The sequence below is a fragment of the Seriola aureovittata genome, chromosome 16 (assembly GCF_021018895.1).
Source record: "Seriola aureovittata isolate HTS-2021-v1 ecotype China chromosome 16, ASM2101889v1, whole genome shotgun sequence".
Lineage (NCBI taxonomy): Eukaryota > Metazoa > Chordata > Actinopteri > Carangiformes > Carangidae > Seriola > Seriola aureovittata.
The window spans coordinates 5,924,470-5,942,238 of record NC_079379.1 but is presented as its reverse complement, the minus strand read 5'-3'; the positions used below and the strand labels follow the sequence as shown (position 1 = coordinate 5,942,238).

Below are 17,769 nucleotides of genomic sequence, written 5' to 3'. Positions count from 1 at the left end.
CTTCACTGGTTTACCAAATAAAACCATTTGACAGCTACAAGTTATTCACAATGCTGCTGCTAGTGTTTGAATTCTGAGTTTTACTTATTAAGTGGATAATTGGTCTGGGCCCTACATTTAAGATCTGCAGGAGCTGGTCAGTTTGTGGAGCCTATTGTTAAAACTAAACAGGGTAAAATCACTTTAAGCCACTGTGCTGCTGGAACCAGCTCCCAGTGGATATCAAGTCTGCCCAAACTGTAACTGGATTATAAAGAAGCTAAAAACTGTTTTATTCTCCACTGCCTTCATTTAATCTTTTAATCATGCACTAATTATATATTATCTGTTTTATAATCTGTGTTTTAATACTGTTCTTATATTGTTTTCTTATTATGCTTTTACCTCTATTTTTCATGCTTCTTTTAATTCTGACTGACCTCTGTGGATGATAATGTGTTATAAAGATAAATTTGCTTTTCCTTGTTGTTAGTCAACCTGACTCAATATAGTAATAAACCACCTCAGTTGATGGACGGCCACTAGGCGTATGTCCACTTGTGTGTGTGTGTGTGTGTGTGTGTGTGTGTGTGTGTGTGTGTGTGTGTGTATAAATCCATATTTAAACATTTACAGGCAGTGCACAAGTTCCTATGACCTGCATTAGCACTGGAGAACTGTAATAAGACTCCTGTGGAGAGTGTGACGTGCAAAGCAACAAAGAACCATCAGTAAAAAAAAAAAACTGCTAAAGTTGACAACCAGAAACATGAAGTTACTTACAAAGTGAAGAAAAACTCTACTTTTGTGATTTAAAAGAGACAATTTAATCTATAGAGTCATTTAAGACATGACAGTCATTAGTGACGCTCTCTGATCCATATCCACACAGACCTAAACAAATATGACAGACTTGTCGTGTAGGTGCTCCTGTAGGATTATAAAATCCGCTATGTAGTTTCAAGCAAAAATAACACACTTCAATGGTGAGATGTTTTTTCATGTCAAGTCATTTGGTAGCTAGTCATTGTAAACAATATGAAGTTATTTTTTATACTGTACAAACTGATGTCCCTGAGGAGGATCAGTCTCTCACTCCTTCCTGTATCTGCAGTTACTGGAGACTGAGGGTTTTAGCTTTATGCTGTGGTAGAACAGCGCCCTCTTCCTGTGAGGTGCTGTAAAGTTATCATGCAGATTTCCCTCCAAATCCAAATTGGTGTTAAAGGTAAAAATACAGATTAGAGGCGGACGATTGCTTATAGTCCACTTTACTGCATTCATTTATTTATCAGTATGATGTAAATGAGACAGATTTCTCCGAAGGGCTCATTTTTAAGGTTGAGACACTGATAAACATCAAATCACAAAAAGAAGGATACAGCAGAAATGAAAGCAAACCTAGTAAAAAACCATTAAAAACAGACACAGAAGCACTAACACTTAACATTACAGAGGACTGCCACATCTTATCTGTTTGTTTCCAGCAGTTACATAATGCTTTTAAGTTAATGTGATGACAATATGTGGGTGGGGGTGTATGTTTGATTCTAGTTGACTGCTATAGCAACTAACTATGTTTCACCAAAAACACATCCAAATGTGTTCCACAAGCTTTATATAACAAGTAATGCACATAACAGTTAAACAGGAAGTCCAGTTGGTCATGAACGGGCACGTGCGTGAGATCATGTCTGTTGGTTTGTCTTTTGCCGACTCTACGTGTATCTATGTGTATGAGGATTTATGAGTATGTCATAGGTGACCCTGTGATAGTGGCTCTGTGACGTTGTGATGAAATGCTTTGTAATTATGCTGCAAACCAATTTCCCTACAGGGACAAATAAAGTGTCACTCAAATAAAGTCTAGAAGAAGTCTTAACAAAACTTTGCTTTACAGGGAGACTGCTGAGTTGATAACAATCAATTAAAGGCATTAAAAGTCAGTCACTGGAAGCGCACCGTGTGGCTCTGCACCGGCTTAGGGAGGAAACATTATAAAATCTGATTATACAGCCGTTATCACATTTCAAAGCAGCACAAGCTCGTGCTTAACCCTGTAAGGCTCACAGTTGCAAAATTGCATCGTCACATTTAGCTATCCTAAAAAAAAAAAAAAAAGATTTCTGAATGTTTTTTTGCTGACCATATTTTAATAGTCAGTCTATTGTTTATCCTTGTGAAGGTATTGGATAGAATATGTGTTTATAGGTCCTGAACATGAACTCAGACTACCTGCAAACTTTCCTCCGAGCTCATCTCTTTGTTTCACTGGACTGGATTTGTCAAGATTCAAGTAAGTTTATTACCTGAAATGTTTTTTTTGTGTTTATTACAATGTCTAGAACATGTAGATATTTAGTTATTGTGGAAAACATTCATCAAATTTGATTTTCAGGCATGTGTTCTGGGGGGTGGATGCATGTATCCCTTTTAGTATGATAATAGAGGACAGAACAGGCCAGACAGAGTGGTGGAAGTGTTCAGAGTGAAGATCCAAGATCTAATCCTAATCCTTTCCACAGTCACACAATACTGTCTATCTATACTTTCAGGTTATCTTCTACAAATAATACTTATACATATCTTGTATATGTATCTCATTATTTTTTACTTTTTCCATTTCAGAATGCCACCAGCACGGAGAGATCATCAGTACACTGTGACTCTACACTCTGTGGACTATGAGAACATTTAGTTTTGTAAATAGAACATGTAGATTTGTAATGTAAATTTTATCCTATGTTTTTTATTGATAAATGAATATTCATAAAGATATGACTGTTGTGCTATTATTACTCACAATGTGTACTATTATGGGGCTGAACAGGCAGTCAAGCCTGCAAATGAAGCCTCAGTTGTTCTGTATAACCAACCCTATGTTCACACAATGTGAGTACAAATACAGAAATTCTGCTTCCACTGAGGCCCAACGTTTCAATATTACAACGTTTTCCTAAAACTTACTAAAACGTAAGAAATTCTAAAACACTTGAATTTCTGCACCAGAGGCCTCCTACAGCAACATCTGGAAGGTGAAGATGCTCATTTTTTTCTATGTCTGCGTTTTACGAGGTTAAAGTTAATGCCTTTACTGTATCATGACAGAGCACGTTTATGGCTCCACCGCCTGACTTGAGCTGGAACTGGAACAAAAATCCAGAGTGCACACGGAACTGAAACTAAAATCGCCTCCCCGAGTGACGCTGCTATTTATATTTACACACACAGGTAGAACTGCTGTCACCGTGACAGACAGTCGAGTGCTGAACTGTGACGTGGATGAAAAGCTGCCGAGTGGCTCCTCAACACCATTAACCCTCCTCTCCTGTAACTCGAACACACCGCCCAGCTGTGGTCAGTGACTCCGCTTTACTGGTTTCATGCACACTTGTACACACACACACACACACGCACGTGCACACACACACACCTATTAACTCTCCTCTATAAGCATGTCATTGGGGTTAAAAGAGTTAAAAGTTCTCGTCTTATTTTGAGTTATTTAATTATTCTATCTTATTCTAGAAACTAAGCTGTGTGAACTTTTTTTTTAAAACATCTCAGGTTGTCTGTGTGTGTTACTCTATTTTATTTAGATCTCTTCTCTATGGGGAGCAATTAAAATTCACAGCAGTACAAATTAAGTTGTTAAAATGTGTTTTTGTCCTGACAAAGAGAATTTTCAAAACGCACAACACACACAAGCAGCTGGAAAGAAAACAGGCCATAAACTTAAAAAACCTGCTCTGTAATTTTGATTCAGTATTTCTAAATTTAATTGTGAGATATAAACATGAGTGAAGCATGGTCAGACGTTACACTCGTGTTTGTATTTACTGTCAAACCAGAGGAAAAAGTTTCCGTTTCTCTTTGTGACCTTTGCGGTTAGATCAGAGGAAATAAATGCAGCTCTTTATTCTTAGGTGTCTGTTCATTTTGGAGAGAAGAAATTACTTTCACTGTTTACTGCTTGGCATCCCCAGAAGATTGCAGTCTACAAAATTACACACGTTTTACAAACGGCGGGATCCAGACTACTAATACCCATCAATACTCTGCAATAATGGGATTCATTTCCATGGCAGTAATCAGAATGTCAGAGAAGACGTGACTTTGTTTGACAGTTTGATGTCTTTGGTTAATGTTCTGCTGCATTTGGGAATTAAGTTTAATCTTCATGGAGACGTACACTGAAAAGAGTTTACATGAAACCAGTAGCAGATTCTGATTGGCTGGAGGGTGTCGTAGCCCACTTTACTTTGCATCCCCTTTACTGTTACTAGGCAACAGCTTCTCCTACTGGCTGGAGTAGTTAAGTGAAGTTTACTCTAAAATTGATGAATATAATGAGAACACAAAGCCGATCTCCCCATAAACAAACATCATTTACACTAACACACTCACAGATGTTAGTAGAGCTGAAGACACAGCCGTTACATTCAGGACAGACTTTGTGTTGAGTCATTATTTGCTGTACGGGTTGATCGTGTGTTTGCTCTGTTAAGTTTCTCTGCTGCTGTGAAATGGGTTGTAAATGTCAGGGTGATTTTTCATGTGGACTTACTCACTGAGTAAGGAAACAAACTTCATGTTGGGGCAGCAAATGAACTCACTGACACACAACACCAGCCAGCATGTCATTGTATCCTATTACATATTGTGGTACATTGTCAACAGAGAGAGATTTGACAATCCAGTGTGAAATCCAGTACCTAACACTTATTAATGTAAAAAAAAAAAAAAGGAAATTTGCCTGAGAGTAGCAGTAAAAATAATTTCTGATTTCAGCCTGTCTTTCTAAAAGTTTTAAACTAAAAACATGCAAAACTTTAGTGGTTAAATTAAAGTCATGGTGGCTTAATCTATATGAGAACAGCCAGCAGTAAATCTGTGCTCATAGAGTGCGCTACTGTTTACTACTGCAATGCACAAGTCCCTCTGACCTGCATTAACACTGGAGAACTGTAATACGAATCCTGTTGAGAGTGTGAAGTGTGAAGCAACACAGACCCATCCTTGCTGAAGGATATTTCTACACCCCTTTCACATTTCCAAGATGTCAGCTTTTAAGGAAACTAAATAACTATGACAACCAGAAACAAGAGTTTACTTAGAAAGTGTGAAAAACATCACAAAAGCTGCAGAAAAACGAAACTTTTGTAACTAAGATGAGACAATTTAATCTTTAAAGTTAGTTAAGACACGACAATCATTATTGACGTCCTCTGATACATAATCACACAGACCTAAACAAGTATCACATAGACTTGTCAGGTAGGCACTGCAGGTGCTGGTCCTGTAGGATTATAGAATCAGTGGCAGACGCACGCACGCACACACACACACACGCACGCGCACACACACACACACACACACACACACACACACACACACACACACACACACACACACACACACACACACACAGAAATAGCAGAACAAAAGGTGAAAAGGTAAGCAGCATAAGCTCTGCTGACAGCGAGCAGAGAGAAGTGACTGCAGATCAGTCAGTGAGTCCCAGAGCGCTGACACACTGACTCTAACATAAGACGACTGCAAGCAGGTTCAGGCTCAGGGCACGACACAAATACAGTCGGCCTGTCAGGACTCCAAATGCTGTCTTACTGCTCAGCCAGGGTTTAGATAAGAGACGAACGAATGCAATGAAGGGAGGAGGAGGAGAGGAAGGAGGGAGAGACGGTGAGGAAGGGACAACTGAACAAATAAATGATTCAATCGACCAAAGCCAGCTTGCCTATAAAAACACGAGTGAGTCAGGCAGTCAGTCGATCTGTCATTAAAAAAAAACAACCAGGTTAGTAATGTCTGTCAGTCACTCAGTCAGTACAACCAGCAGTCTGTGACTAATGTGTACTGTACTTCAGATCAAGATCAGCTGAGGTTAGTCTGTTTAATATCTTGAGGGAGTAGTTTAACTTAATGTCATTAATTAAACATGTATTGTAATTACCTCTCTAACAACCATTTTGCTGCTTGTGTCCACAGCATTCATCCGTACATCGCTACGGCACAAAGAGTGATCTTAAGTCTGTCAGTGACTGTGACAGATGATCAATCAGTCAGTGTGTTAGTAATCAGTCAGACAGGAGTGATTCTGACCTTATGGAAGCTGCCGTAGAAGAGTTTTTTGATTTCTGGCCCTTCGAAGGTCACCGTCTGAAACTCTCCTTTGTAATCGTTGTTGAAGAACGTCAGAGTCTTCCCTCCGTCTGCAGGAAGACACACAAACTATGTCAAGAAAATAAATAATTACAAATAAACATGAAAGATTACTGCTGATAGTGACTGCCAGACACGTGTCCGACGCACATTAGATTTCATAGGCACTGATTTCATGATGGAAATCTGTACAAAACAGCTTTTACCTGAATTTCTCCATCACGACAATTGATTTTATTGGTTTGTAATTACATAAATAAAGCAGAGACAACAAAGCTAAATGAATGTCTTCGTATTTATTGGCTGAGGTTCCTGACTCACTGTCCAGGATGACTCCCACCAGCGGCTCGTTGTTTTTGTTGAGGATCTCCCAGAGGGCAAAGGGCTCCTCTGGAGTGTTGGGCAGCAGTCTGAACAGCAGGGTGATGGTGTAGTCGGAGGGAAGCCCCTCAGGGTGGATGTACCTGTGAGCCAGAATGGAAACATCAGACCCAGGTAAACACTGTGAAGCCTTCTTGGTTATGATCTCTTTTCAGGCCGAACAGTTGGATTGTGGGTTCTCGGTACAGTCAGCTGGAGATATCACAGCTCGTTTTCTTTACCAGAAGCCATGTGAAGCCCCTTCATGTAACATACTGCAAGTCTATTGTGTGAGATCCATGCTGCAGTCAGCAGTAAACCATTCAATGAACAAGGCACTATTTTTGGAGTGGAGACGGATGAAAAGGGAATATATCTGTGTACCTGGTTGGCTGAGCCAGAAGTGCGTCACTGTGCAAGTGGAAACAGGGGAAGGTGTTGAAGGTGCCAGGTACCATGGAAATGCCAGACATGCTGCTGTACCGATTCTCCACCAGCCCAAACAGCTCCATCATACGGAAACCTGGTGACAGGTGAGGTGGTAGGAATTTAACCTTATTAACATCATATAAAATTAGGTCCAGGAACAATTGAGGATTTAATGGTAATGGTCGCTGTGCTGGCCTCTGTTTGAGTGCATGTATGATAGCAAAGTAAATCTTTGTGTGCTGCAGTGCCCCCTAATGGTCATCCAACAGCAGTAGTTGCAGGCTGGGTAGAGAGCACATGTGACTGCTTCTTCTGCTGCTGTTTGTCCGTGAGTATTTCTTTTTATCTGTTTTTCAATACTACATAATATATTCGCTCTACATTTGTTTTGCTGCAAGTCGGGTCTAAAATGACTCCACTGACAACTAGCATAGGTGTAATCTGTTAGCTAACCTTTTCTTGCCCTATGATTCAGCACTGTTCTTATTTCTTATATAGTTATATCTATATTAATACAATGGGCATTGTTCAGATTCTGATTAGTGTTTTCCTTTTTCTGCTTGTTGCAGTTTTATAGTAAATTGTGGATCTTTTATCAAATATTCCAAAAAAAAAAAGTTAAGCCTTGTGTTTATTGGAGGACTTCAGTGTTTGCTAACTTGCTCTGAATGAGGACTGCTCATCACGAGGACAGTATAGGTGTGGACAGTGCTTTCAAAAAGTAACAGTGTCATTAAACATCAGATGCAACATTAACCTTTTCATGAAATTCACCCTGTTTCAGTAAGATTGATTTCTCAACCAGGGGTCTGGTGATTTCATCATTACATCAACTGGTCAGAGTGCATGTGTTTGCGATATATTCTTATATTCATTATAGCACTCTTGACATTTTGTTGGTCCTCACACAATTTGCTACCAATTAATGAAAAAAAAACCAAGATTTTCTGGAGAGACACATTGTGTTTTAAGAGTGCATCTGGGTTTTTGAACAGTTTCATCATCTGCCTGCTGTTTGATTTCTGTGGCACTTGTGGCAACTTGTTAACGCCAATATTCAGTCCTGTTTATGAGACCAGAGGTCAGAGGAGAAAAGGATAAAGGAAAATATAGAAGAGCATCCTACAATGTTACAGAACAATTTGCACTATAAATGTGAAACAGATGCAGATGTGAAATAGATATTCTGTTTGTCTAAAGATCTTGAAAATGAGCAAAGGCAGCTACAAATAGACTTCTGAATGTCCTGCACATGCTCTGGGTGTTCAAGGCACTCACACACATCATACTGCTCATTTCTGCTGAGCATACAGTGTGAATACATGGAGAACGCCTCTACAGTTTACAGCTGATTCGTATACAGGGGTTTCTCTTTGAGCAGCAGTGAAGCAACATGTACAATCTCTTACCTGGTGTTGTGCTTCCGCTCATTGGTATAGATGGACAAGCTGGGAAAGAAAACAAGGTGCATTTGATTAAGAAGACACATGCAGTCTCAAAAGCCAGTAAACCATTTTCAATACTGTAATTAAGAAATGTTTCAGATGACATGAATTTAGACTGAAAGTAACTGAACTGATCTGCTCCAGTATCACATCCAGACTCAGCTCTTCCACTACCAGAAACAGACTATTTCAAAATGTTAGATGGATAGAAAAAACGTTTGGTTGCTCACTGGCGGTGGCGGCTTCGCACACAAAGGTCACCAGCTTCTCTTCAATCTTCTTGAAGGCGTCCAGGTCGTCCACGAAGAAGACGTGTCTGTCGCTGGGTTTGCTGGCGATGCTCACCAGCTCGCCGTAGTCAGCGTCAGCGAAGCCAATGGCGAACACAATGTAACCTTCACAGCGAGACAGAGACGGAATATTTTTTGTTCTCAACATGGGAAGGAACCAGAGTGTGGATGAGGACTCTTAAATGTCTTCACCAAATATGAAGCGGCTGCTCCACAAGCCAAAACCATGTTGAGGTCTAGTTCAGTATTATACTGTAAAACAGCATGTTTACATCAAATCTAACTAATACGTGTAAGTATGGTGGTGTACTGTCTGTAATATACAGACAAAACTTAATCACTAGAATCTATTGTTTATTTTAAATTCAAATTAAAAACATTGATTTTAATTAAACAGACATGTGTATATATTCTATCCAATGTTCTCAATGGGCTTTTATTATGATTATTATTAAATTATTGCAATAAATGGACCTAATAGTGTCAGACCTTTATGTCAGCACACCAACATTTAAATGCTGAATCCATGTCTATATATGATGAAAGTTTAACAACTGAACATCTAATGTGAAAACCATGAATGTAAATTAAATTTAATGCTGCTGTGTCTTTCGGTTGATGCTTCATACGTCAGAATTTAAACTAAAATGATTAAAATGGAGCTATGGAACAAAACCAAACAGGCCAAACAAGCTGATTCATCTCAGATCCTAAAAACCAAACTGGATCTGTGGGACCTTTTTTTTTTTTTTAAAGGCTCATGTAAAAACACAGTCCCGACCTTCCATCTGCATCTCCTTGGAAATCTTGTTGACGTCGTCCTGGGATCGGCCATCTGTGAGGACCACGAGGACATTGGGGATTCCCCTCCTGACTCCTCCCTCCACCGTGAAGATGTTTTCCTTCACATGCTGGATAGCTCGACCTGATTGGACAGATGGAGCCATCGATCAAACCCAACAGATTCAGACAAAAAGGATGATGATTATTTTGCTATATGTAATATTACAGTCATTTTGAATCATTATTATTTTTGTATTTAGAGTCCTTGAAACAGATATTTGAGAAAGATCCCAGAGGAGTAGCAGTAAACACATGTACAGTAGTGGAGCTGGGTGGTATGATGAAAATATCCCATGCAGGACATTTTTTGATACGATGATTTTAACTCACACCGGTCAAACTTGAATCAATTTTCTGCTACATTAAGAAGTTTATCAGAAATTAATTCTGAGAGAAACTTCGTTTTTTCGAAATTTCTATGTGATGTTAAATTAGAAGACAAAATTGTGCATCACAATTTTCAACATGTAAAAAAAATCCCTAGGTATGATAATTGATGAAGCCCAACCATGTGCTGAAGTTGCCAGGGTGATGTGCCAGTTAAAGTACCGTATCTGAATTTCAGGCAACAACTTTGTAGTCAATTAAAGACCTTTAAGTTGCTGCTGCTGGTGCTGGGTTTTCTTGCATTGGAAGACGTGTTCCTCCCCCATTTGAAACCTGCCGTTTGCTTTGTGAAACTTCTGATGAGTCACTGCTGAAGTTTATCTAAAGAAGACCTTATTAAAAGCCTCGGTTTTGTACAAATCAGTTATTAGATGTTACAGCAGGATAAATATTTCACAAAAAATTGTGATATGGTGATAATTGATGCAACACATGAACATGAGAGAGAGCTCCATCAGAGCGGCACAGCAGGGAAGGACCGGCTCCACATCTAAGACCAGCGTTGTGGTCACCAAAGTACAGATCCACTGTGTTCATGGTTGTTACAAGAGAGGAGAAGACACCTGGAATCCCAGATTTTGACATAAAATTCAACTATTTTCAAACGACAGGTGGAATTTTAGGACAGGTGTAATGTATGTCGGCATGGTTTTGAGAGCGAATAGCGAGTAAAATCTCAATCTCAAATCATCATTTAAGTCATTTAAGTCTAAAGATTCTCCGGTTCCGGCTTCTCCAATGTGACGATTTGCTGATTGTTTCTCTTTTGTATCATTGTAAATTGTAAAATTTGAAAAAATCACTAATTTCTTTGCACTGTATTTCTTTGGGATGTGATGTGAGATGCAGGATAGACAACAGAGCCACAGTTTGTTACACTTCCATTAAGGAAACAAGCAGCACCAGGGATTTAAAATAGATCACTGGATCGAATAAGCTCCAGGCCAATGGGAAAACTGGGAGACGGATTCTTAATTGCAGTGTGCAGAATGAGGTGATTGAGCGCTCTTAAAGTCCCCAAACTGCCGCTTCCTGATAGAAAGACGGATTAGTGTTTTACAGTGTGACATTAGCAGTGGGAGAATTTTTCCCCAGCAGTGACGCTGTTACAAATCCGTCTTCTGCAGTCTCGCCCCTGCAGGAGAAACTGGCTGTGCTGCTTTGTAAACACTGATTAATGAGTACACCTCTTGCTGCTCTCCCCACAGACTTTCTCTCATTACACACACACGCACACACTCAAGAAATATAGGCTCCTGTGCACTTGTTCTAGGTTGTGAATGCAAACATACACACGTCCTTATATAAAGGTGTTTTACATGAATGTAAGCATGAAACACACGTTCACAACACAGTGCCAATGTTTGACTTGCACACACGTATATCAACACTAAGCGCATACACACGTGCGCACACGTTAATTATCTGTTTGTGGTTGCCTGCTGCTCAATAAGTATTGATAATGTCATTAGGAAGAGGAATGAGTGTGTGTGTGTGTGTGTGTGTGTGTGTGTGTGTGTGTGTGTGTGTGTGTGTGTGTGTGCACATTTGCCTCACACAGGTGTCTTGGATTTAGAGAGGGTGTCTTCTGGGGAAAAGTTGGATTTTATCAGCTGCAGTCACAGTACAATAACTCACACAGTTCTACCATAGAAGAGATCCGCAGTTCTCCTCATTATGTTGTGTTTTCTCTTCCACAGCGGTGGGTCTGCGCTGTGTGTACTCACCAGTCTTGGTGTTTCCGCCCTTGTAGGAAATCTTGTTGATGGCGTCCAGCAGTCGCTCCTTGTCGCTGTACGAGTTCAGCTTGAACTCAGTCCGAGCGTCGTCACTGAACTGGACCATGGCCACCTGTCATACAGTACAGGAAGAGAGCTGATCAATAACTACAATAAAAAAATGTTACTTTAAATTGTCAATTCATCCAAATTACAAAAAAGACATTTTTATACTTGATCATTGTGACCTATATCCATGTTGGTACTTTTAGTTTCATACACACAGTCTTTTACTGCCCTCTCTGGTTGACCGTTTCAAACCTGTTTCACCTGCTGGGAATGGGTGGGTGTGGTCGGGAGTGTGCTCTGTTGCACCTGTAACCGCACTCATCAGTGATGTCATGATGTAGCGCCACAGCCGTCAGCGGGTGTTAAGTTACTCACCTCAATATATCAATTACACTTCGACATTTTGGTAAAATGATTGTAAAAAAAAAAAAAAAAGTCACACAGCACTACATTTCCCAAAAGCCCTTTTGCTCTTCTTGTGTGCGTTCCTGTTCTGTGGAAGAAGGGCGCCCTCTGGCTATAGATTTCCCTCCAAAGTTTGAAACACTGGGTTTCACTGAGTGTTTCAGTAATGGTGTTCTTTGTTTACAGCAATCAAGCTGATGATTCAACATTAATTAATCACTTTCTATCATTAAAAAGAGTTATGTATTGTGTTCCCTGTATTTAAGATGAACTGAGCTGGATTTTATTCCTGGTGATGGGACTAAAATTGAGTTTGAATCAGCGCAGAGAGGAAAGGAGAACACGGCAGAAAGAGAGGAAAGCTGTGTGATACAGTTTGTTTCACTGGTGAACTGGGCTGCGGCCACCTGGGAGACCACACAGGAATATGCTTTATTTGTATAAAACAAAAGCTGTGAGTGGCAGCAGCTTAGCGGAACTTATTTTAAGAATGCTGCTGCAGAACGTAGAAACGAGAATCTCAACTGAACAGGGATTCAACCACCTGGGATCACCATGGGAACAGTGATTACACGTAAATGACTACAGCTGTAAAGAATACAGCAGCTGTAGGTATAACATAGTTGGTGCTAGTTTGTCCTGAGAAAGTAGCTTATTCATGTTCTGCTGTAATTTAGAGCGGCTGGTTTTAGAGGTGAAGGGGACACAGTGAAGTGTTCAAGGTTAGTTTTCATTTGTTGTTTGACCAAAAGACGACGTAAAATTAAGCTCAGGAGACTAAACGAGTAACTGAACAGGTGACAGGTTTGTCAGCATTTCATTAGTGGCATCACTGCACACATTTTACTTAAATAAAAATGTAATGAAAATCATACAAATCCCTTTAAATCATGAAAAATATAAACAGTCGTGTGATTTTGGACCAGGATTTGTGTTTGTGCCTCCACCAATTAAAATGAAGAAAATATTGTTTATATATTGTGCAGTGCCCTGTTTATGGCACAAAGCACAGTCGGTAGAGCACTGCATAGTGGTCTGCCACTGACGCTCTCTTTCCTCCTGCCACCACAGAGCAAGTGCAGCTTTTTCTTTGGGCCTGAAAGAAAATAAAGTTCCGAGTCTCAGGTTGTCCAGTGGTATTTCTGAGGTATTTCTGCACTGTGCACGCCTGTTGATAACCTGTCAGTCAAACAGTGACACCAAGAGTTCAGGATAACAGATGAGCTACACGTAGATCACTTTCTCAAGAACGCCGGAGAGTGAGAAGAGAAAGTACCTGTGTGCCATCCGGCCCGATCCTGTCCAGAGCTCCGCTGGTGCTGTACAGGAAGCGGATAATCTTCAGGAAGTTCTCATCACCGATACTCCAGGAGCCATCCACCAGGAAGACCAGGTCTGCTTTGGCCGCCTTGCAGACTACACAGAGAGAGGGTGGGATGGAAAAGAGGTCAGGAGAAAAGGCAATCTGAGGAGAAGGAACAAACCCAGCAAACTTTTTATAATGCATACAGGCCATTTTTTTTATCTCCATCTCCCGTCAGAGGCTGTTCACATTTTTGTTGTTGACAAGGCCGATGTGATAAAGGATGGGGAAAAAAAAGAAGGATGGATGGCGATGCGACAGGATGAAGGGGTGAGATGGAGGAGGTTGTAGGTGAGCGAAAGGAGAAGGACAATGACGCACAGAAAGAAGACAAGAGCATCTTATGTGGCTTTATCTGCTCTAAATACAAAAGTCTATTTTAATGCTCCCGTGGCTAAAAAAGATTAATGTGAATATTTTTGCTGGATTAATTAATGACGTATCAGCTTGATACATATTTCTTTCACTCAGATTCCTGACACTGACACTGGTTGCTGTTTGCGCTCGTATGATCCACCATCTGGTATAATGTCATTCATGTTCAGTTTTTATGTTTTTCTTTCCCCCAATGAAATTATAAAAGTGGGATCTTATGTAACAGAGAGTGATAGAGCCATAGAAGGAATAAAGGGTGACTGAAGAAATGAAGGATAAACAGTTTGTCCAGTTTGACTTCAGACTGAAACTGAGGTTCTTTGAATATAAATATTAAATGAGCTACACATTAATTTTGGATTATTTAGAACTAAAGGGACCAAAAAAAAGAAACTTGTTTGTGGAAAGTGAAATTTTGTGAGGCTCATGTATTTCTCTTCTTCTTGTCTTTGTTTTTCTTATTTTATAACTTTGCTTTAATTTCTGATTTATTGCTGTTCAAAACAACAAACTGTGACTTGATTTTGATGGATAACGACTCGAGAATAAAAGAAAATCAGCTTTTGAGTGAAGTAAACCTTTGATTGATTAGACCTGAAGAGGTCTCGACTTGAAAACGATTGAAACTGTGTTAAACTCATTAAATGCAAAACAGAGCGTTGCCTCCGCCACTCTTCACCAATCATTCCAATCACTTCCCTTTCCCTTCTCATAAAATCACATTTAAGGGTCAGCTGGTGCCGGATTGATCAGCTGACAGCTTTAATTCTATCATCTGCACATGATAAAGAAAAAAAAATGATTTTCTTTCACAATAAAAGCCTATGGCTGGCATTAATCAAGTTTTGTGAGGGTTGTGGCTCTACTGTGGATTTATTTTAAGTTCTCGGTTCAGCCATCGCCGTGACTCTGCTGTCACGCTGAAACCTCTGTGGCTCCTGGTAGATACGAGATGGAGGGAGCGAGGCGGCCAGTTATGAAAAGGAAGAGGAGTGAGTCAAAAGAGCTGACAGGTTGTGGATTAATACATCTCACAGGCGAAGGAAAAGGAATCCAGTTTAAATGCAGTTCATGACAGGTTGTGCGTACATCATCACAACAGATACACTTAAATGCGTCACGATGACAAATAGAAATTGCCGGACTCTGAGCTGAAAAAGGGAAAAGTTATGATTCTAACTGTTAGTGTGTGTAAATTTGAACAGAACAATCTGAAGCTTTTATTCATGAAAATGTGATGGTTATGAAGCCTTTAAGTTTTCATTCATTTAAGAGTAAAAATGTATGAACCTTTGTTTTAGTTGTGCAGACTAACCTTTAATTTAGTGACTAAAGGCAAAAATGAATCATATAAGTGAATGTACAGTAATGTGCAGATGTTTAGATTCATAACAATCACACGACACCATCGGGAGGCGTCTGATTGGCGCAGCAGGAAAGAGGAGTCCAAACACACAGCCAGAGTCATAAAGAACTATCTTCTGTATAATTACAATTATATTCTGTGCTGCACATGGAGGAGAAATGACAGGTTATCGACACGTGATAGACGGTGGCTTGCTTCATTTAAGGTTGGAAAAATACTCTTAACATAAATCTGTTCCGGTGTTGTTATGCATGTGTGATTCATCTGGTCGGCTCAGCATCGTGCGTTGTTGAGCAAGCCTCCTGCTTCTGTTCACGCTGGGGCAGCATCAGAGGTTATGAGGTCAGCTGAATATCCAATATGTTACAACCACGCTCTGTATAATGTGAACTCTGATGTATGTAGCTTGTATGAATTCATATGACTGCAGCCAGTGAGGAGAGGTTCACTCACCACTCTCTCTCATTTCTAAGAGGCTCCTTCTCTTACCGGCTGATTGACAATTCAAATATTCTTTTAAAGACAGATGGGGGGGGGGGGGGGGGGGACATCAGCAACATGTTGATGAGACCAACACATATGAACTGTTCACACCGGTCCCTGTACTTCAGCTGATTCTCCACTCACAGCTATAAAACAGATACGCAGTGTTGTGAAAATGAAACTGTTGATTCTGTGTTGACAGATATGTGAAGAATGTGAATTACACGTCTGCGGAGATGAAAACTGCTGCAGCTGATCCAAAGTTTGCATTGAAGACATTTATTTTACACAACCTTTTTGATTCACTGTTGAAAACGTTTCCCTGTAATTAGTAAATGAAGTAATTAAGTTGTCCGTTATCTCATGTCATGTGTGTGTGTGATAATTGGAAATGAAAATTATGGCTCATTTCTCCACCATATATAGATACTTTTGAGCATGTACTCAGATGTCAGAAATCAGTGTGTGTGTGTGTGTGTGTGTGTGTGTGTGTGTGTGTGTGTGTGTGTGTATGACACATCACTGTGTGGGAGGAGAACAGTTAAAGCTTATTTACTCTATGCGTACAATGCGCTGACACTAAACTGTCATCCTCACACCTCAAACTCTTGACTTTGACAAGTAACATTTCTCATTTTGATTTATATGAAATGAAATGTGGGCGAAATGTGAGCCAAACTTAGCCACTGAGTCAGTGACAAAGTGCAACAGTTACATCCAGAGGAAAAAAACTAAATGAACTAAATCATTCAGAGATTTTCTCTTAAACGCAGCATTTTTGTTGACTATTGCTGAACAAAAAATACAATTTATTTTGTGTATTGTGTCACCCTGAAAAAGGTCTTATTTTTTATATATGTTTTACTTAAGAAGACAGTTATCATTATGAAACACTGAAAGCTTAAAATCACATAAAAGTCCTTCATCAAAAATATAAATGATATGTATTTATATATATTGCTGGGTAGTTTAATTTATGAGTGTAATTTATACAAGAGCAATAACATTTCAAAAGATGATCATATGATTAATTAAGTAAAAATAATACAAAAGATCTCTCTAAAATGTTGTGTATAAAGTTGAATAAAATACTCAAGAACCATTACATGAAAACTATACTGTACTACAATGTTGAGTAAATGTACTTAATAATAATAATCAATAATAATTCCTTAATTTATATAGCGCCGTTTACAAAGTGCTTTGACATAAAAGCACAAACACACAAGAGAACAATGGCAGACAAACCCAGACAACAACAGCGACATATAAACCCATAAGAACCCAAGCAAGTAACCTAAGCAACACAACAACCCAACAACATAAATTGAGACCAGGACGACCAAGGAAAGATGTAAGATGATGTAAGAAATGAAAGGGGACAGGAATAAATATGTATAGGATTGACTGGTACTTTGACTCCACTTTACTCCAGTTTTCACCGCTCTGCTTCGTCTATATCAACAACAGTCAAAATGTTTTTTAATCCATCATGATTCCCCAGTGGAACACAGACAATCATTATTTAAACCAATACACCGACGCCACAAAAAAAAACAAGAAAAACACAACGATAAAATCAGCTCTTACCTTCTTTGGCTGGGGGGATTGTGGGTAGTGGGGTGGTGGTGGGGGGCCTGGTTGGCGCCGGGGTCGGGATGGGTACTGAGAGAATAAACAAGACACACACGTTCACGAGGACATGAAAACCTGCAATTATGACCACATTAACCGTAAAACGATCGCCACATGCTGCATTACCCCAAAATTAAATCCCCATCCAAAGACAAAATTAAAACGTAGGAGTGGGGCTGAAGAGAAAAACCCCGGCCTCAGACGCACCACAGTCACACGTATAACGTACAGAATGTGTAAAATAACTACGTTCAGCTCTGTGATTTTAGCTCCTGTATAATTTGGTAGATTGATCACAGTCAAACTTCAACCGTCTTTGCTTTCAACTCTTTACATTCATGTGTGTGTGTATGTGTGTGTGTGTGTGTGTGTGTGTGTGTGTGGATGGGTGGGGGGGTAGATAAACCAGCGGCCCCCCTCCCAAACACACACACACACA

The 17,769-nt window shown here is 39.7% G+C and overlaps 1 protein-coding gene across 5 annotated transcripts in view; it reads right to left on the bottom strand.

Moving 5' to 3' along the window:
* LOC130183481 (collagen alpha-1(XIV) chain-like) overlaps positions 1-17,769 on the bottom strand; it is a 166,195-nt gene that overhangs the window by 53,581 nt on the left and 94,845 nt on the right. For all 5 annotated transcript variants that reach the window (XM_056398934.1, XM_056398936.1, XM_056398937.1 and 2 more), the window contains 9 exons: positions 17,286-17,360; positions 13,385-13,524; positions 11,644-11,767; positions 9,468-9,611; positions 8,627-8,791; positions 8,361-8,399; positions 6,907-7,045; positions 6,484-6,626; positions 6,103-6,212 (listed from right to left, as the gene is read on the bottom strand). In XM_056398934.1, the coding sequence (XP_056254909.1) occupies positions 6,103-6,212; positions 6,484-6,626; positions 6,907-7,045; positions 8,361-8,399; positions 8,627-8,791; positions 9,468-9,611; positions 11,644-11,767; positions 13,385-13,524; positions 17,286-17,360 (1,079 nt within the window). The remainder of the gene's footprint in view (positions 1-6,102; positions 6,213-6,483; positions 6,627-6,906; positions 7,046-8,360; positions 8,400-8,626; positions 8,792-9,467; positions 9,612-11,643; positions 11,768-13,384; positions 13,525-17,285; positions 17,361-17,769) is intronic.